Raw genomic sequence first — 21,441 nt, 5'->3', positions numbered from 1 at the left:
GCAGTACTGATCTATCTGCAGTACTGAGCTAGCTGCAGTACCATCTAGATCTTGTTTGTTGGTTGTGTGGCTTTGTTGAGTGCAGGTTTGAAGTTTCTGCTTCTGGTGTAGTGTGTATATGCTGGGGAACTGTAATTGGTCATTGTCTGTCTTTTGATGCTATTTTTTCAGCTCCCCATCAGTCTACGGTGAGTGTTCAGATGAAGCCTAGCTTGTACAGTGAAGGCGGTGACCAGGGTTATTCTGCCACAGTTCCGCCACACAAGGGTTGGGAGACCCGGAACAGTTACCAGAGCCTGGCAATGAAGAGAGACTTTCTTCGGCCTCCCACCAGCCCCCCCTTGAAACTGGACGTGCGGGACCAGGAAGTGGGCAGTGCAGCCTTAGAAACTGCCCGGCTAAAGGACAAAGTGAAGAGAAAAATGTCTGAGGGCTCTGCACATCATGCAGGTGAGATGGCACAACCATTGCTCGGTGTCCCTCATCCTCTTGTTAGTTTGAACTATTAGGTTGCGCTAAAGCGCCACCTATAAGTCAAAACAAACTATGTGATCACTACAACCCCCAGAATTCCGACGGCTGTAAAAGCTGTTAAACCCCCTTTACACTACATACATATGTGGGGGAGACCCCCACAGCCCCCCATACTACTATTATATCCCATACCTCCCGTCCACATATGTATGTGGTGTAAGGGGAGGTCAAAAAAATAAAAAAATCTGAATTTACAGAGTCAGAATTCTGGAGGCGACATTTTGGTGTATTTCCAGTCAAAACTCATTAGAGTACAGATAGGGAGCAATGGGATATGAGGTGGGACACAAAGCTTGTAGGTGTTGTTTGTTTATTTGCCCACCCATAAACTGCCCATGGCCATGCCGATCCGATCGCTATGGCCATCCCTCCCCCAGTTCCTTCCTCTCCCTGCCAAAAACACCTTCTCATAGGAACTCTTTGAACTCGATCTAAACAAGCCTTACCATCAAACATTGCCCTCAAAGTGCCTACCAGTGTTTTCTCAAAGCAGTCTTCTAAGAGTTATTGACTTAATAGGAGTTGTAAACGCACTACTGGTAATAAAAATGTCTTAACCAGATCTGCCTTCAGCCACTCGATTTATAAACCCTATGCGTGTCTTTCACTGATTCACTGAAGGGCAGTTAAAAATGAGCTTTAGCAAAGGCAACCGTTTTGACTTGTGTATAAGTATTAGGCATTTGCCATGCTCTGCTATTTGATGCCCAAATACTCGCACCATTTTGCACCTGCTACTATCAATAGCCAGTTAATACCACTACAGGAGTGTCTGGCAAGTGCCTTTCCCATGCCTACACAAAAGCCCAAACTGTTGGCATTGCTAATGCCTGTTTTTTGTCCTTCTGTTTGCTCAAGTTAAAACAATGTGCTCAAAAGGTCATTGCCCTGATGGGCCTAGAATATGCACGAGGAACTGTTCTGGCCCATTTGTTCTAAAGTAACATATTACTGTAGGAAATCTAAATAAGGGAGGCTAGAACTTGAGATATCAGTTGTGCACTGGGACATTAAAAAAAAAATCATATATTAGCGGATGTGATGTTACATGATTATAGACCATTTAAAGTCATCACATGACCTTTGACCCTTATGGTGGGCTATATTGTGTCATTTTAAACAAACTATATTGGAAACCTAAGTTTGCAGTATGTCATTAAGCCATGAATAAGCAGCATGTTACTGAATCTAGCAGTAAGTTCAAGGCATTCTTAGTTTGAACAGATCAGAAGTCAGATTGGTTAAATCAGAAGGTTTCTAAAGCCGTCTATGGGGTCTGTGAGCAACGCAGGGGTAGCAAATGCTACCCTGAGCTACCGCCAAATTACACGCATGCAATTGTAATATTTACGTGAAGTTATTCTACATGACATGGGGAGGGCGGAGCAATTTCTATGTTTCATGTAATTAAAAAAACAGCACCCTAAAATTAGTCTGAAATGTTTAAGCTCTTCTATGTCCTTGGCATCCCCAGTCGAGCCCGGCAGCGTCAACGGTGGCGCGCTCAGCCTGGCTGTTCCAAGATCCGCCTCTCAGAGACTGCTGAATGCCCTGAAACCCGTGCCACCCATACAGAGGAGCCCGACGCCACAGACCAATGGATCGGCCAATGGGAACGACCAGGATCCCGCCGCGGACAGCAGTGCAGGCGGAACACCAGAGGTCACTGAGGCGGGCAGCGACCAGGCTCCACCTCCCAAAGAGGTAAATATGCAAAAGCTAGGCATGTGATCATTTTTATCCAATTAGATGTCCCCCCAGCCAGATGTCTGACAAGCGGGTTTGCATTTGCTGAGGGCTTTCGCCAACGGATGGATGTCTAAGAAATACTTCCTATTTATTTATTTATTTATTAGAATTAACATTTTTTTTAGCAACATCAAATTGAACCAAATCCAATTAACGTATTCAAGTCCTCTTAAAAAAGAAAACAAGGAAAGAACCAGAAAAAGTAAAAGAAAACAGGAAAGGAAGACTCTATCAGTTCAACTCCACCAATACTTCTTTGGTTTCTCTCAAAAACTGCACAGATGGGACTACCCTGAGAAGGTGGTGGTGGGGTTTGGTTATTCTGTCTGCCTAGAGACCGCAGGAGACGGCTGTACGCTCACGCCCACTCTGCCTCTGAAAGCCAAGAGAGTCCGCGAGGCCCTTCCAATTTACTGTGATAACATTCAGACCCGTGCCAGTTCAGGTTATGGTCTAGTCGCCAGTGGAGTAACTTTGCTGAATATGTTGAGGGGGACATGACATCAGAAAGCCATAGTCTGATACAATACGGCCATGGCCATTACGCATGGTCATACTATGGAACTGTATAGAGACACAAGTATAGGTCATTGGGCCATAGGGTGAGGGTCAGTTTCATGGGGCGATTCTTCCTCAATGGCCCATATATTGGTTGGCCCTCACATCCTCATGGACAAGCCTTTTCCTTTTCAATTCTTATCAATTTTATTAACCAGATGAACAGTGCTAGGTTTCAAGACACCATAGGCTCCTTCTCTGGCGGCCTGGGGAAAGGACTGGCGCAGTGTTGAAAGTTAGCATTAGCCTAATATAGGTATCAAGCTTGCAAGATCACAAGTTGCTTTCTTTGTGCTTTTTTAAGAAAAGAAAATCCTAGCTCTGGTTTATCAGAATTCATTCAAATGGCCAAACAATACTAAAGACACTATTTATCAGCTTGAACATATGTTTGATTCTCCTATCTCATCTGGTGCCAAAGAGTCATTAGAGTTTTATTTATTTTGGTGTTAGGGGTGTCTTATATAGCGCCACGATTGTTACCTGTTGGTTACTTCTGAGCACTTGCGAGTAAAATATGGGACTATGGGAGATAGGCCATGAGAGTGATGAAAGGATGACAAGGAACTAGTGGGCGAAATGACAGAAGAAAAGTAGGGTAAGGCAAGTGGAAACTTCTTGTCGGATCTAGACTATGTTTCTGGGAGCCCGAGCGTGGGAGATCCCTTTTGAAGTAAGTGTAAGCAGACTAGACTTGGTTGGTGTGTGGAATTGGGTGATGATCGGGGCATAGATCTCACTATATCCCTATGTAGATTGTCATCTGCACCCCCGCGGTCTTCATGAGATACCACAGTGGCGGCCACGCGTGGGTCTCGTAGAGCGGGCTGGGAAAGGACGCTGAGGCCCGAGGTCTTCATGAGCTACCACAGTGGCGGCCACGCGTGGGTCTCGTAGAGCGGGCTGGGAATGGACGCTGAGGCCCGAGGTCTTCATGAGATACCACAGTGGCGGCCACGCGTGGGTCTCGTAGAGCGGGCTGGGAATGGACGCTGAGGCCCGAGGTCTTCATGAGATACCACAGTGGCGGCCACGCGTGGGTCTCGTAGAGCGGGCTGGGAATGGACGCTGAGGCCCGAGGTCTTCATGAGATACCACAGTGGCGGCCACGCGTGGGTCTCGTAGAGCGGGCTGGGAATGGACGCTGAGGCCCGAGGTCTTCATGAGATACCACAGTGGCGGCCACGCGTGGGTCTCGTAGAGCGGGCTGGGAATGGACGCTGAGGCCCGAGGTCTTCATGAGATACCACAGTGGCGGCCACGCGTGGGTCTCGTAGAGCGGGCTGGGAATGGACGCTGAGGCCCGAGGTCTTCATGAGATACCACAGTGGCGGCCACGCGTGGGTCTCGTAGAGCGGGCTGGGAATGGACGCTGAGGCCCGAGGTCTTCATGAGATACCACAGTGGCGGCCACGCGTGGGTCTCGTAGAGCGGGCTGGGAATGGACGCTGAGTCCCGAGGTCTTCATGAGATACCACAGTGGCGGCCACGCGTGGGTCTCGTAGAGCGGGCTGGGAATGGACGCTGAGGCCCGAGGTCTTCATGAGATACCACAGTGGCGGCCACGCGTGGGTCTCGTAGAGCGGGCTGGGAATGGACGCTGAGGCCCGAGGTCTTCATGAGATACCACAGTGGCGGCCACGCGTGGGTCTCGTAGAGCGGGCTGGGAATGGACGCTGAGGCCCGAGGTCTTCATGAGATACCACAGTGGCGGCCACGCGTGGGTCTCGTAGAGCGGGCTGGGAATGGACGCTGAGGCCCGAGGTCTTCATGAGATACCACAGTGGCGGCCACGCATGCGTCTCGTAGAGCGGGCTGGGAATGGACGCTGAGGCCCGAGGTCTTCATGAGATACCACAGTGGCGGCCACGCGTGGGTCTCGTAGAGCGGGCTGGGAATGGACGCTGAGGCCCGAGGTCTTCATGAGATACCACAGTGGCGGCCACGCGTGGGTCTCGTAGAGCGGGCTGGGAATGGACGCTGAGGCCCGAGGTCTTCATGAGATACCACAGTGGCGGCCACGCGTGGGTCTCGTAGAGCGGGCTGGGAATGGACGCTGAGGCCCGAGGTCTTCATGAGATACCACAGTGGCGGCCACGCGTGGGTCTCGTAGAGCGGGCTGGGAATGGACGCTGAGGCCCGAGGTCTTCATGAGATACCACAGTGGCGGCCACGCGTGGGTCTCGTAGAGCGTGTTGGGAATGGACGCTGAGGCCCGAGGTCTTCATGAGATACCACAGTGGCGCCCACGCGTGGGTCTCGTAGAGCGTGCTGGGAATGGACGCTGAGGCCCGAGGTCTTCATGAGATACCACAGTGGCGGCCACGCGTGGGTCTCGTAGAGCGGGCTGGGAATGGACGCTGAGGCCCGAGGTCTTCATGAGATACCACAGTGGCGACCACGCGTGGGTCTCGTAGAGCGGGCTGGGAATGGACGCTGAGGCCTGAGAGATGCCTGCGAAGTGGGGAGCAAAGACATCCATGGCAGGACACCTGGATGGATCAGCTGGGGGGAAAGCATTTGAACCACGTGAGGGGGGGGGGATTTGGCAATCCTGGTGACAAAAGGTCGAAACATTGATGAAAGCATTGTTGAGTGCTGTAACACCAGGATGGCACTGCCCCTTTAACTGTAACAGGTCTTTGGCTGCAAGTAATTCGCCAGGGCAATCTTCATCAAGAGGCGGGGTTCCAAGACAGAATGGGGGCGGCTGAATTTGGGGGCAGCACTCTTGTTGGGTGATGACTGGACTTTCTCCAAGACCATGGTGAATAAGGGGAGGTTCCAAACTTGAAACGATTTGAAGATTCGGATATATTTCCCTAAGAGTTTTTGTCTTGTTCGTCTTATATCCTCTGTTGCGCCCTGATGCCTGCGGGCATCGCGTGGTGAAAATGAATGAATGAATAAATAAATAAACAAACAGAAGGGCCCAGTGTGGAGACAGTGTGGAGACAGGTCATCTGCGCGGTGGTGAAACTACAGCACACGTGTTCAGAGAATCGTAGACATCTTGTAATTAGGCAGGCAGGAAATGGAAGGGGCTTCATGATGAGTAAGTGGGTGTTGGATGGCTGCCTGACATCTCTTGCCTTGACAATGTCTCACAGCACTAGCTTCCATGCCCAATGAATGCCAACATATTCCCAGGCAGGTTTCACAGTTTGCCTAGGTACAAATAGGCCACAGAAACAGGACTGAATCAGCAAACTGTGGATACCCGGTGCAAACCTCTTGGCAAAGACACCATAATATGATTCTACTTACAGGTGCAGAATTCCCTACATTATGTCCGTTCCAGTGCTGAGAAGAAGCGCAAGTCACTGAGCGGCACGTTAATCCCTCCAATCTCCAAAACGGTGAGGTCTTCCCTGAACACGAGCTTTGAGGACTGCCCTGTGCCTCCTCTGGACCTCGAGCACATGGCACGCGCCGCGGCTGGGATACAGACACTCGCTTCTGGAAGGTAAGGTTGCCTTTTGATGGGGACCATATAGCATGATATGTCCTCTTGAAATGCGAGTTTGCGAAGTGATACATTGCACGTGGTACGCCTGATTCCTTAGACTTTTTCATTGGGGTTTGGTGACCAAATTCCTAGGGTTAGCGGAAGGGACATCAAAACCCACTGAAGGATATATAAATACTTGAAAATAGTTATCATTCGCTAGAGCCGTGCTGCAGGGTCCCTCCAGGCAGGATTACTTTTGCACCCCGAGATTAATGTGCCGAAGAAGCCAGTCAATAGCACGATGGAGACAAGGCCGGCCATCTTGAAAGTGACCATAATGCTATGTTCAGGTGGGCATCTGATGTGCAGGTAGCTGGTGCCATATGATGCAGAGGGTTGCATCTTTGCATAATATATGCATCCACGTTATGTAGGCCACAGTAATTGCTGCAAAACACACCTGTCCCTCGCGTCGCTGTATCAGCTCCATTAGACCCACTGTCCACTGTTTCGCCATTAGCCTCATATCTCCTCTTTGTCCTCCCAATGTCTGTCTCTGGGCCCCCTTTCTCTTCCTGGCAGCCTCTATGTGTCCCCACCAAGCACCCATGGTTCCTCCTTGGCCCCCTATGAGCCTATCAGCTCTCCATGTCTGAAGACGGCTTCATACTTCCCCAACTCACCCACTGCCCACAGTGTTTCCACCCTTCAGACCCCACTTGCCTACCCTGAGAATGCGTGTCTCCTTGTTAGCCGTCATGGTTCCTCATCAATCCATCCATGTTGTCTCTTCTTTCTCCACTGCATCTCCATTGCCCTTCTAGCCACCTCCATGCAGCCTCAGGGACCCAGGCCTGCCTCCCCACCTGCCCCTTATGTCACTGGGGGCACCCATGTATCATCATCATGGCCCCATACTGTTGTACCCCTCAAGTGGGCCTCATACACACGCTGAGACACACCACACAGGAGCCAGGGTTGTCCATGACCTTCCCTTTATTCTTCCTCCTCGTAACTGACTTCCCTCTTCCCTTGCCCCTCCCTTTCCTCCCATAGTCTTGAGCTCTTTCCCTTAAAGGGGCTCTGTCCTCATTCCCTCCAACACATACGCCCTCTTAAGCTTTCCATCTCCCCCCTGGATCCGTGTCTTTTCTTCTCTTTTTTCGATGGCTATTTACTGTGCAGTTTCAACTGTTGTTTCTTTTGTAGGGGGGGGGGGGTCATCTTTGTTTTAAATGGGCGACGGCTCCAGATACCCCCATTTATTCCCCCCTTATTGTATTCTCTAACCTGCCTTTACTACCTGTTTATTTTGTTTCATCTGAAGTTAGATCAGTAAATGACCCTAGTCCTGGAATATGTGGGAATTGGTTGAAAGGTCCCTCTTGCATCATCTCACAAGCCCTCAATGACGCCCCTGCCCATCTGATCACGCCTGACTGCTAGGTTTTTAGGTACATATTGTGATGTGCTTTTCCGCACATGTCTGTGCTGGGACCATGTGAGCTGTGGAGTCCCTGTGGAATGTTGGGACGTGGGACGTGGAATGTTGAGTGTGTGTTTTCCCTGAGTATTCTGTGAATGTCAGTTGGAAGTGAGCTGCCTTAGAGTCAGGGTGCCAGTGGGTGTCTCTGTGTCTCTTGATACGAATGTACTTACCTGGTACCTGAAACTTGATGACCTGTGACTTGAACCTGGAGTGAAGAGGTTATCTACCTTACCTGGGACTGCAGTCCCATTCTTACAAGGGTAGTAATATTATAACATAGGCGACGAGCTGCAAGAACCCTGCGGCTGTTCAAGGGGGACAGCAGAAGAGAACTGGAGAAAGGACAAGAAGGAATCAGAGGAAGAGACATCCACCAACCCCCCACTGCCCCACCTGCCACAGAAGAGAAGCGGCAAATTGGGCAAGAGATGCACTTGGCCAAGTGAGAGCCTGTGGGCGAGCTGAGGTACTGGTATGAGAGCCAGCCTGCAAGGAGAGGACGGCCAGGTCCTGAGAGGGGCAGGAGGAACAGAGCTGTGGAAGGCAGCTGAACAAGTGTTTCAAGAGGCCGCGTAAGGGCCAAGCGGCCAGTCAAGGTGGTGATGGGCGGCCGAGTGACAAGTGAAGTGTTGCTGCAAAGTCCAGCCGAGATGATGAGGGGATGGCCAGCCATGCCTGCCCTAAGGAAGATTGATGACAATTGCCTTTGAGGTCCTGTGGTAAGTTCAGAGCCAGGAAAGTGCACACTGTGTGGCTGGTATTCGGCTTGGAGCGGATTAGCAGTGCTGTATGAGGCAGCGTGAGGCAACCAAACAAGGGGATCTTACCTCAGGTACAGCTATGTGGCCCCGGGAGTTGGTGCAGAACACCACGCGCTCCAAAGTTAGTGCAGTTGAGGATGGGCCCAAGAGCGGAGCAAGGCAGGATGGCGCCCAGAGATCGGCCCTTGCAGGCTGTTGCCTGCAGAACTCCGTTTGGCTTGGTTTCCACGGCTGAGTGATGACGTCGAGGGATGCCCAAATTCAGCAGCAACGATCTCTGCTCTGCGTCATCACAGTACATCAACATTGGCAGGTTCTTTTTTTCTGTTCTGCTGCACCTCAGGATGTCAACAGAAAGTTCCACATTGGGACAGAATTGTCTGTCGTTGCAGAGTGGTGTTATGGCGCTCTGGGTGCTGAGAAGTTAGTACCTGCGGTCACAAAGTGGTGCAGAGGAACGAGCTGAAGCATCATGAGAGCAATGGTTGCGGCTACATGTCATGCAATGAGAACGCCAGCAATGCGGTGTGGCGAGCTGAAGAGCAGAACGTCAGGTTTGGAGATCCACAGATCAAAAGAATCAGGGGCCCGGGTGACTGAGATCTTCGGTACTGTAAGGAGTGTTATGGCCTTGCGGAATTTCACCAGGTTTCCCTCGGAGTCTATGACAATTTTGTGGGGCTGTGCTTGATGCACCAAGTTGTGAGTTTGTGAGAACCTTACGGGTGCCTGACCTGGATTTGATGGCCTTCTTTGTAGAAATATCAATTGGGCCCAGACTGGTGTAGTAGTTAGTTGTGATATGAGGCCTTAAGGAATTTAATGGTTTTGGAGTGCAGATGCAAAAACTGAGAGGCTGGCGTGTTTTGTAGTTTAGCCGATGTGGCCCCTGTGGTAGGAGAAAATCAAATTAGAATTCTATGTTTTTCATGTTTAACTTTTGCCTCAACAGGTATCTAACAGCAATTGTGGACTTCAGGCTAGGGCACAGACTTGTCATGGATAATTATGCCTTCATCTACTGTGTTCCTGTGTTGTTTGATTACTGGGTGCTGTGTGGGCTGAGGCCGTATTATGTGTCTTGTGTGTAACTTGACTGGTGGTCTAGGAAAACATTAGTTAAGTTGGGGCGGCCAGTGTAGTTGTGTTGATGGAGAGTAGTGCCAGGCATTTGGGACTCTGGCCTACCTAGATGCCGCTTCAAGGGTGTTGGACACCCGGCATGTTGTGGGGTTGGTGAACCCATGCCATTTGAGCTCTGGACACTCTTATGGGAGGTAGGCGTTGGATGCCTAGTTGTTGTTGGGGTGTTAGACACACGACAGTTCTTTGGTGAGCTGAACACCCAATTAGTTATTGGGGTGTTTGATGCCATGGTTATGACCACTGGGGTATTTGGCCGTGATGGTTGTGTTGTGTTTTTCCACCTCGTGGTTTGGCATTAGGCATGCTTTAGGGTCTGGTGTTTTTGGTGTGGTGTGTCACACTGCGATTTGACATTGGGCATTGCTTTGTATGACAACCAGCGTGCGTTTGTGAGTGCTATCAAGTTCATGTTTATGCCAATAAGTAGTTGTGGTTGGAGTGGTGTTGTGCACCAAGTGCACAATTTTGTGCACACCTGTGTGGTTTTATGAATGGTCAAAGGATGTTGGTTTAGTTGGTTGAAAGTGCGTAGCCGGTAGACGTTTAGATTTGTGTTCCGCTGTTTGGCCAACATGCGGGGACTGTGGAGTGGTTTGAGTGTGGTTTTGTCCTTTTGTGTTCCACGCGTGAAGACAGTGAGGGGTTGTGTTGGAGTGGAAGTTTCTTTCCTTGTGGAGGTGATGGAATGGAGTGTTCCAGAGACTTTGGTCTTGGTGACTTTTGAGACTTTGGTCTTGGTGACCTTTGAGAAATAGTTTTGGTGACTTTTGAGACTTTGGTCTTGGTGACTTTTGAGACTTTGGTCGTCATATCTTTTGAGACTTTGGTCTTGGTGTCTTTTGAGACTTTGGTCTTAGTGACTTTTGGGACTTTGGTCTTCGTGTCTTTTGAGACTTTGGTCTTGTCTTTTTGAGACTTTGGTCTTGGTGACTTTTGAGACTTTGGTCTTGTTGTCTTTTTGAGACTTTGGTCTTGGTGACTTTTGAGACTTTGGTCTTGGTGACTTTTGAGACGTTGGTCTTGTTGTCTTTTTGAGACTTTGGTCTTGGTGACTTTTGAGACTTTGGTCTTGTTGTCTTTTTGAGACTTTGGTCTTGGTGACTTTTGAGACTTTGGTCTTGGTGACTTTTGAGACTTTGGTCTTTGTGTCTTTTGAGACTTTGGTCTTGGTGACTTTTGAGACTTTGGTCTTCGTGTCTTTTGAGACTTTAGTCTTGGTGACTTTTGAGACTTTGGTCTTGGTGACCTTTGAGAAATAGTTTTGGTGACTTTTGAGACTTTGGTCTTGGTGTCTTTTGAGACTTTGGTCTTGGTGACTTTTGAGACTTTGGTCGTCATGTCTTTTGAGACTTTGGTCTTGGTGACCTTTGAGAAATAGTTTTGGTGACTTTTGAGACTTTGGTCTTGGTGTTTTTTGAGACTTTGGTCTTGGTGACTTTTGAGACTTTGGTCGTCATGTCTTTTGAGACTTTGGTCTTGGTGTCTTTTGAGACTTTGGTCTTAGTGACTTTTGGGACTTTGGTCTTGGTGACTTTTGAGACTTTGGTCTTTGTGTCTTTTGAGACTTTGGTCTTGATGACTTTTGAGACTTTGGTCTTCGTGTCTTTTGAGAGTTTGGTCTTGGTGACTTTTCAGACTTTGGTCTTGGTGACCTTTGAGACTTTGGTCTTGGTGACTTTTGAGACTTTGGTCTTGTTGTCTTTTTGAGACTTTGGTCTTGGTGACCTTTGAGACTTTGGAATTGGTGTCTTTTCAGACTTTGGTCTTGGTGACGTTTGAGACATTGGTCTTGATGACTTTTGAGACTTTGGTCTTGGTGTAGTTAGGAATTAAGGAAGTACATGTTGCTTTCACTCTGTTCATTTTTGGTTTAAAGTAGGAAGATATGTTGTTATGTGGTTTTCCCCTCGTGTCTGTTCTGGGAGCATGTGAGCTGTGGAATGCCTGATGGAATGTTGGGAGGTGGAAAGTTGAGTGAGCCTTTTCCTTGAGTGTTCTCATGCCGGTGGATGTCTCTGTGTCTCTTGAGCCTAATGTACTTATCTTGTACCTGTAATTTGAAGACCTGTGACTTGACCCAGGAGTAAGGAAGTTACCTACCTTTCCTGTGGCTTCATGTTCGGTCAGCTCTTGCTGCACGTTCCCTGCAAAGCCCTCTGCTGCTCCTTGAAGCCGGGTTAGCACTTTATCAAACACTTAAGCTGTTAAAATAAGCACACATGCATGCTTCGCACCTGACTGTGCACTGACATGGGGGTTGGTGGAGGCCAATACTGCGGGGGCGTTATGGGGGGGCCCTTTGAATGAACAGTATCGTCTGATGAGCCCGGCCACCTGCCTGTGCCCTTCCCTTGGAGCAGGCGCTCACGTACACAGCTGCCGTGACTCTGAGATTCTGCTCAGCTTGCAGGGCTTAAAAGGAGAGGCCAGAGGGTAAGTGTCCCAGGTTCACCTATAGCTAAAGTGTATTTCATGAAGCAAAATATTGGTAACTCCTGCAGGACAGTTGGCTTAATTCATGCAGTTGCCAATAACCGAGACAAATTGAGCTTTGGTGAAGGGGCTGCCTTAGAAATGATTTGATGGGGGGTGCAGGGAAGCAGGCTCACCAACATTCCTGGCCTGTGCCCCCCTATTTGCTCTGACAGGGGTGCAGCTGCCTCAGTGTATTATGATTCCCAGGGCCCTCTGCTGCTGGCCCACGACTGCACGCATGGCAGCGTCGCTGCCCTGGGTGTGTGGCTTGGTGACAGCTTGTCCGGCAGACGCTGAAGCTTGGGCAGCCTGTCCGGCCTCAGAGTCAGGCACTTAGTGTAATGACAAGCACCCTGCACAACCTGATCCTGTTCCATGTTAGTGATACTAGGAGTAGCCCGTCCTCCCCGCCTTCCTTGTCATCAAGTTTTAATATTCCTTTCTCCTTCTTTTAAGGTCTGCGGCAGGAGGCGACGCGGAGCTGCTCGGTACGTATTTACGTGAGTGCGTCATTCTGGGTGTGAGCCATTTTAGCCACTGCCTTTGTCTAGTGGGTTACTAAGGGGCGGGGTCACTGGGGGTGGGGGAGCTGGTGGAGGAGACTCAGTCCTAATTGTAACAAAATGTACAACCACGCCATTATATGCTCGTTTAGAATAACAGCATGTCACTGCTTTAGTTTTTCAATATCAATGTATGTACCTGTTCAAGAATAATATTTTCATCATTTGTGGAGTATTCCCGGTGGGGCCACAGTATGCCGCGGACGAGAATCAGGCGCTGTGAAACTACTACGGTGGTGATTTGGCCCAGTATAAAAGCAGACTAACATAACATAAGATCAGTCGGGTATCTATAGCTTTAACAGTGACTTCAGTCAAGCTTGAACTGGCCTATCAGGCAATAGGGCAAGGCCCGGAGTGCAGGCCCAGCATGCTAGTGTGAGCCTGTTTTTATGGTTAAAGTGGGACCAGATTGGTGAGTTCCTTCACTGTGCAGCTAGTAGTTTTAACCAGTGTAACTGACAAATATTGTTTAAAATGCTCAATTTGAGACACATTTTACCCCAAAACTCCCCCCTTGGGTACTACTCAAACAGTCTGTCGCAAAAATAAAGGCATTTGTAATTTGGGACTGTGAGACACTTTTGATATTGGTGCCCAAGCCGATTTTATGCCCCAGCCCTAGCCTGAGTGCGGATGAGTGCACCAACAGTGACATTACCATGAGCCGAGGCAAGCTTGGCCCTCGCCACACGCTTAGCACAGCTGGAGGCTCAAGCGCTAAGTCGCGATTGCAAGGAGAGCTGACCTGGATGCGCGCACCACGGCACGTGCAGTCTGAGGAGGCGTGGTCAGACTGTTCCTCCTTGGTCCGGCTTCCCCCAGGCTGGTGGCCATCCAAAGAGGGTGTAGATGCCGACGGAGGTGCAGGATGGCCACCCTAAGCGGCGACTCTGCATGGAGGAAAATTGCACAGCGCTACAGTCCTGTCGCTAGAGTCACTCTCCAAAACTGCATCTCTCTATCTTCATGACCAATGAAATAGTTCAAACCCAGTACCACAACACCAACACATGACACAACATTCTGCAGTTGGGGTTCCTTTTAGCGGGGAGACGTTTGAAAACATATACCAGTTCTGCAGCACTAAATGTAGCTTTAGCAGTACAGCACTAAACGCTGGCGGTCTTGGATCACACCTCTCCTCAGAAGTGCATTCAACGTGCAGCCTCGGCTTCGGTGTTTCTAGGTGCTGGCCGTGTACTGAACGTGAGGCGGGTTGTGGGTTTCATGCCCCTTGAACTACTGTAGTCTCTCTTCAACCTCTTGATTTTTGAGCCCCTTCCGCGTGTTGTATTCCTACTTTGTACCTTTCATCATGGGAGCAACACCATTTAGCTATTGGGCTCTCCCTATCAAAGTTATGGGCCATTCCTAAAGAGACTTGCTGCCCTTCAGAGACATCATGCGCACGACGACATCCATTGTATGGAAGGCATCCGGGTCTGTGCAGTTCACTTCCTGTTGTTATCGGCAGTGCCTTCCTTAGGTGTGACATTTTAGGCAATTGGCACTGCAATGGGGCTTTTCCAACTGAAATATCCCCACACAGCTCCAATTAAGAAGCACATCTGTGTCTGCTTCCAAGACAATTAAAGTGTATACAAAAATATATGAGGAAAGATCCCTTTTAAAGATGACTTTACATCCATGATGTCCACAACCTTCACATGCAAATAAAGTGGTTTTCTTTAATGTGGATATCAAGTGTTCGTGATGTCATGCATGTTAGCCAGCCCTAGGACCCAGACAAGCACTCTGTAGATCCAGTCACCTTTTTACACAATTTCTTATAGAGTGGGGATCGTGCTTAGCAAGATGTAACATGAACAGCACGTGTATGTATTTGTATTTTGTATTTATTGATTTATATTGGTATTGGTACTCTTTATTTATAAAGCGCCTATACACAGGCAAGTGTTTCAAAGCGCTCAATTGCGCTTCGGCGAAAGCAATGTACAAAATAAAGTGGTGCAATAACCAGTAAAACCATATAATGTCCAAGGGTAGAGAAATATTAGGAGAAGAGCAAGTGGGATTTGAGAGTAGAGCGGGAACTAGCTAGCGTAGGAAAAGAAACTTAAAGAGCTCCAATACTTAAGTGGCCAGTAAGGTAAAGAGCGAAAAGGGGACTGTGTGGTCACAGGGGTTTAGGAGCTGTAAGAAGAAAGAGAGACTAGGAACTTAAAGAGCGAGTAGGAACGCAGAAGGAGACAAGAGAGGAAAGATAAGGGGGAGCCAGGCCATGCTGACATTTAAAAAGAATGCAAAGGAAATAAAAAAGAAGCTTGATTCGAAAGAACGAAACAAGATGGAAAGCAGAGAAGAGGAGATAGGTGTAAGGGGAAAAAGGTGTACGAATGGAAAAAGTAAAGCTTGGGCATGATGTAAAAGGAGCGAATCAATAGGCAGGAAGACCTATGACTATAGCAGACCTGTAGTCAAGTTGGGATAGAACAAGAGAGGAAATGAGAAGCTTAGTAGCTTGAAATGTAAGAAACGTGCAGGTTTTCCGAATATTGAAAAGTTGTAAACAACAAGAGCGAGCTGTATTGGAAATGTGGGTTGAGAACGAGAAAGTGGAGCCGAAGGTGACACCAACGTTATGAGCAAACAGTGAAAGAAGGATGAGAGAGGGGAACGGAAATAGTACGAGGGGGTAATAGAAAGAAAGAACAGAATTACACTTTTGGCAGCGTTAAGGTAGAAGAAGTGAGAATGCATCAGGGATTGGAGAGAAAGTAGAAAAGCAGTGATTGTTGAATGAACAGTATAAGAAAAGGCGGAATAAGATAAGAACATCTGAGCGTCGTCCGCGTAGAAATGGCCGTGAAGGATGAAGGAGTCAATGTCAACAAGAGAAGATGTCTAATAGGAGGAGTGAAGACGACCAAGAGCAGAGCCTTGAGGAGCACCATGTTGCAGAGGGAAAGTAAACACATATTTCCCAGTCCAGGAAACAGGAAAAGTGTGATTGGAGAGATGCGATTGAAACCATGCAAGTACAGAACCCGAAAACCCCAAAGTTGCGAGAGAAGTAAGGAGTAAGTGATGATTTACAGTGTCAACGACAGCTGACAGGTCAAGTAGAATCAGGATAGAAGATGGCTTTGCGTGACAGGCAGTGTGAGTAGAGAACTAGCGAGACTAAGAAGAGCAGTTTCAACGAAATGGCAAGGACGAAACTCAGACTGAAATGGAGAAAGCAAAGAGTGATGGTCAAGATAAGTAGACTATTCGTTCAAGAGTTTTAGGAAGCTAGAGGAGAATTGAAAAAGGACTACAATTAGCAGGAGTGGACAGGTGAAGAGAAGGTTCTTTTAATACCACAGCATGCTTAAAAGAAGAAGGAAAGCATGTGGTACAAAGGGAAAGATTGAGGAAGGGGAGAAGGGGAGAAGAGACGGAAGGGGAGAAGAGACGGAACACCTTAAGAATAAGAGAAGACAGCATGGGGTCGAGCAAGAGAATGAGCAATACTAGCATGAGCAAAGTGTCCAAATCAGTAAGTAGAGAGAATGATGGAAGAGTAGAATCTAAGGGGGAGGAACTAACTGGCTCTCTCTGGGATGGAGTAGATGCAGCTTCAATGGACGAACGCAAGACTTTGTCCATAAAGCAATGGCTGAAATCTGTGGGGGTAAGAGATGACAAAAGGGAAGGGTCTCGTAGAGAGGGTTATAGGATATGGTTCAAGAGCTGAAATGTGGGTGTATGGAGAGAGACAGAATACAATCAGAGTAATACTGTGTTTTAGCAAGTAGGCCAGAATTGAGAGAAAATAGAGCTGGGTCAGCAGAGAGATGACAGAAATCAGATAGTGAGGGAAGGGTATTTGAAATTGTTTAAACAAAAGAGGCAGTATTGAAGAATTGACAATTACGACAGAGGTACGCTGAAGAAGAAGGGGAAGAAATGGTACGGGGAGGGAGTAAAAGAAAGTGAATGATTGGACCAAAAGAAAGGTGAAATGATAATAGAACAATCAGGGGGATGAGAGGAAAATATTAGATCAGGAGATAAGCCAGAGATATGGGAAGTGGGAGTGCGATATTGAAGAAGATGATAGCATTGCATTGTAGGAAGGAAAGAAGAGGGCACATGAGTTGTTGATAGATGGAGATTAAAATCATCCAGTAAGAAGAAAGGGGAATCATGGGGCAAGACTGAGGATAGTAGAGCATCAAGATCTACACAGAAAGTCACAGAGGCAAGGAAACCACTCTCCTGAATACCCGTGAAGTCCTACACTCCAGTCTGGACTCCAACTCCCCCTCTGTTCTGATCCTCCTTGATCTCTCTTCTGCCTTTGACACTGTCAACCACTCCATCCTCATAGACCGTCTTTGTGATACCCTAGGCATCATGAACAGGGCACTGGCATGGCTTCCTTCTTTCCTTTCTAACAGCCGCTCCCAAGTGCAAATAGGTTATTTTCTCTCCTCCACCACACTCTCTACCTGTGGCGTTCCCCAGGGATCCATTCTATCTCCATGGCTCTTCAACATCTACCTGGCCCCGCTGGCCTACCTGATCTCCACTTTCTCACCTCATTTCCAGTGTTATGTAGATGACACACAGCTCTCCTTCAAGCTGACATCTTCTACCTCCTCCTCCCTCATATCTGACTGCCTGACTGCCATTCAGGCATGGTGCTCTGCCAACAATCTCTGCCTTAACGCCAGTAAGACAGAAATCCTACTCATTGGGACGCCTGTTCCTTGTTTCTGCCCTCTCTCTGGCCAGACTCCTTGGGTCTCATCCCCTCACCGACCTGTGAGGCAAGAATCCTTGGGATCATCTTTGCCTCCTCTCTCTCTTTCTCTCCACACATCATGGACCTTGCAAGGAAGTCCAGCTTTCAGCTCCACTTTCTCAGGGGCATTCTACCTTTCCTCACTTTCCCCCTGAAGCTCAATGTCTCCAGAGCCCTGGTTCTCTCTAGGCTTGATTACTGCAGCAGCCTCTTCCTCAATCGGCCTCTTCCCATCCCTTCGCCCCCTCCAACTAATCCAGAATAGGGCAGCAAGACTTATCCTTGCCCTCAAGCCCAGGGACCGCATCTCTCCTGCCCTAAAATATCTCCACTAGTTCTCAGGGACTGCAAGGATCAAATTCCAGAACCTGTGCATCATCCCCAAGGCCGTCTGGGGCCTGGGACCTCTTTGCATCCAGCTGTCCCTACCTAAATATCTCCCGAAGAGAGTCCTTCGGTCCTCTGGCTTCAACTCTCTGCAGGTCAAACGTTTCTCCAAGCAGAGAGCGAGAGGTAGATCCCTTTCTGTAGCCGGCTCCTCCCTCTGGAATGGCCTTCTTTCGCCCCCTCCGACTCGAGCCGGGTCTTCTAAAGTTCCAGAAACATCTCATGACTTTGCTTTTCTCCTCTACCTTCCCTCTCCCCCCCCCTGTGCTAACTCCCTTCAGAGTCATACAGGGGCCAAACCATCTACCACAAGTCCCCCCTGCATCCTTTGCCAGCACTTGCCCTCGGGCTCCCTTTCCCGGACTAACCCAACTTGCTCCACCTTGCCCACTGCACACATCCACCCTTTCCCCCTGGCACTTGCCTTCTTGGTGCTTCCAGCACAAATGTCCAATAAATAAATAAATAAAAGAGGAAAGTGGACCGGGCGGATGACAGATAATCAGAAAAGCCAAGGGAAATGACTTGGTAATGCAAGAAAAATGATACCCAAAGGAGGGAGAAGAAGAAGAAAGTAAGAAAGAAAGAGTGAAAGAGGAGTCCAGTACCACCCTCTATGCCATACTATAAGAAAGTGAGAGACACAGGAGTGAGTGTAACAGTAGGTTGAAGTGAGGCTTCAGTTCACAAGAAATTGCAAGTTCAGACGGAAATATTTTTTGTGGGTTAAGTGTGTCTTATTACAAATGGAGAGTGTTAAGTAGACCAATAGAAATAGTAGGCGGAATGGGAAGGTGGGGACTGAGATGAAAGTAGCGAGATTACGAGTACGGTAAAGGTTTGAGAACTGCGAGAAAGTGCGACAGGAGTAGTGGCTTGCAATAGGAGTAGGCATGAGTAAGAGAAAGGAAACGACTAGTTGAGCATAAACCTGGCTATAGAGTGAAAAACAAGCTGCCAGATGTCAAAGGTAGTGTGAGAAGCCTGTAGATAGACAGGCAGGCAGCGGGGCAATGGCCAGCAGGGTGAAGGTAGAGTGATAAATACGTCATAGGATGAAAAGAGAAATAAGGCTGTGCCACCAGTCCCAAACAGGGACAAACAGGAACCATCTAACCCTTAGATTCAACACCCTTCGGTGATGTTGCCCAGGGTGCAGATAGCATTAAGAGACGAGAGTGTAAAATATACACGTAAAGGTTTTATGCATGCCCTTCACTCTGCAGCATAATTCACATTCGTACGGTAGAGAGGGGGCATGGAACGGAATTGCCTTTTCCGCCACTCCCATCCTCTGTCACACAAAGGTACACGCATATACACCAGCATGACATTTAAATGCTAGCGCAAATGCATTGGATTATGATGGAACCTGACTGCTTTTTATGCCAGATAAAAACATGAGAACTCAAAAGAAATCCATCGCAAGCACTTCCTGCCATGCATAAATGGCAAGTTGCATTTACTCAATTTGCACTAGAAAGTGAAAAATGCAGGTGATTACACCTGCATTTACACCTTTGTTTTCCAGCGCATAGTGCCAATGACTAAAAGTGCATGCAGGGGATCTGTTTGTACTGGTGGGCACTTGTAACCTGTCCCCTCCATGCAATTTAAATTTGTAAGTGAACCCCCTGTATCTCTTCAAGTGCTGAAAGCAGAGTGCAATGGTACAAATTGTGAGGTTGGTTTACTATGGGATTTGTGTATTTTTCAAGTAAACATTGTAAGACATTATTACCCTAGTTCTTGAAAGCCAAAACTTAAATATTTGCAACAAGCAGAGATCAGAGCTATGTGGTTATGTGCCTAATTTGCAGAAGCCGGTACAATCCCAGGTTCACTGCTTAAACACAATGTATAATTATAGAGGAGCAGGTAGACATGTAATTCCTGGCTCCCGCCCCTTCACCTCTGACATATTGGAACAGCAGGAAATGAGCACTATGTCGGACAGCATGTATTATCCCAATACTGCATCAAGTTTATGAGAGATGATATGCACTCAGACAACGGTACCAAATGTACCCTCACACTGAAAGGGAGGAAGGATGTCCGCACGCACCATTGGACATCATGAAAGAATAAGTGAAATCTGACGAGGACAGAGTGACGTCATGAAGGAGACAAAGACGTACTGCAACGACATAAAAATACTTAAGAACAAAGAAGTAACTGAAGAAACAAGAGAAACGTACCCAAGGATGAAGAAATCATATATACAAAGAAGATAAAGTAACATGTTGACTAATAAGTGTATATACGCAGAAACGCAAGGTAGATGAGAAATATAGAAGCTTGCTGCAGAGGAAAACATAACGTGGCTAGGACGGCCATGATGAAAAGATAAACTTCGGTCTCGTATTAAAACAAATCAAGCTACCTCAGAGACAGACCTCGGCTGCAGAGACAGGAGATGCTGGAAAAACAGCTTTGTGTGAAGATATAAAGAGGAGTCTATTGGCCTGGGATCAAGGATGCTATTTTAAGGAATAATTGCACAAAGGGGGGGTCAAACGTATAAACCATGCACGTAATACCTATTGTTCGTAGATTAAGGAAAGAAGAAAACATCTGCAAGAGCCAAGTATTGGACAATTAAAAGTGTGCAAAGTCTATACAAGGTGGAGTGAGCAAGTCTCCAAAGGCCAAGAGGAGTAATAACGCCCAGTATAATTGAAACAACTAGCAGTAAATAAAAGGTCAAAATGACACATTTGTAGTCTCCTCATACGTTATTCAAAAGTCGAAAACAAGGGCTGTTCATTAAGCTTCGGATGAAAATAGTGGGGTGCCTACACTCCTTTGAATTTTCCAGAACGAGAACAGACTGCAAGGTCAACTATAAACGAGAAGCCTTGGCTTGAGGCTGGACTGATGAGAGATGGTGGACTAATTGGGAAAGCGGGGAGAAGTCTCATGTTCCTCACTGCACCTGGGTTTTTGTTTGCTTACGTGCTGCTAACGAACCGAAAGTCCAAGGTCGGGACAGTATGCCAACCAATCAGAGGGTCTATGAAGCAAAATGCTATACAATGTTGAATATGCCAACCCGCTGCCATTTTTCCGCTAATCAGTAATAATCGTATTTAGAGGTGGTTCGAAGCGTGCCCACCAGATAAGGGGCAGACAATGATGTTACTAACTCCTATGTATAACATAGGTACATATGTTCCCCTAACCTATCCTCAAATGAGGTTTACAGTTTGCCATATACTTAGATGACATACATTGCGGTATAAAACCTCTGAATAAACAAGTTTGTGTGTGAGTGTGTGACCACAGCCCATTGTTTGCCAGATTGCGCTACTTTGTTCGATTGTTAATAATAAAGTAGTACATTGCCATATTCTTTGAGTCTGTCTGGTTATTTGGGTCTGAGATCTTTATTGGTAATTCCATCTGGCACATGAGACGCTTCAAGATGCTAGAGCACATACTCCCACTATGAGTTAAGTAACAGCAGTAAGTGGAGTCCTTAGAAGTGATTAAGTTAACACCATTTAATGGGACCGATTTAATGATTTTAGGGACAAAAGGGTGTCTCCTTGTGCTCCGCCGTTAGTGGACGC

General features: G+C 47.7%; 1 protein-coding gene across 3 annotated transcripts in view; it reads left to right on the top strand.

Moving 5' to 3' along the window:
• Positions 1–21,441, top strand: part of TOGARAM2 (TOG array regulator of axonemal microtubules 2) — a 717,735-nt gene that overhangs the window by 489,027 nt on the left and 207,267 nt on the right. For all 3 annotated transcript variants that reach the window (XM_069608717.1, XM_069608718.1, XM_069608716.1), the window contains exons 4-7: positions 172–450; positions 2,009–2,238; positions 6,111–6,307; positions 12,620–12,651. In XM_069608717.1, the coding sequence (XP_069464818.1) occupies positions 172–450; positions 2,009–2,238; positions 6,111–6,307; positions 12,620–12,651 (738 nt within the window). The remainder of the gene's footprint in view (positions 1–171; positions 451–2,008; positions 2,239–6,110; positions 6,308–12,619; positions 12,652–21,441) is intronic.

This window comes from Ambystoma mexicanum, chromosome 4q (assembly GCF_040938575.1).
Source record: "Ambystoma mexicanum isolate Mex_15411 chromosome 4q, UKY_AmexF1_1, whole genome shotgun sequence".
In the NCBI taxonomy this organism is placed as follows: Eukaryota; Metazoa; Chordata; class Amphibia; order Caudata; family Ambystomatidae; genus Ambystoma; species Ambystoma mexicanum.
The sequence above is the reverse complement of the archived record's forward strand: the minus strand, read 5'-3'. Positions and strand labels throughout refer to the sequence as shown.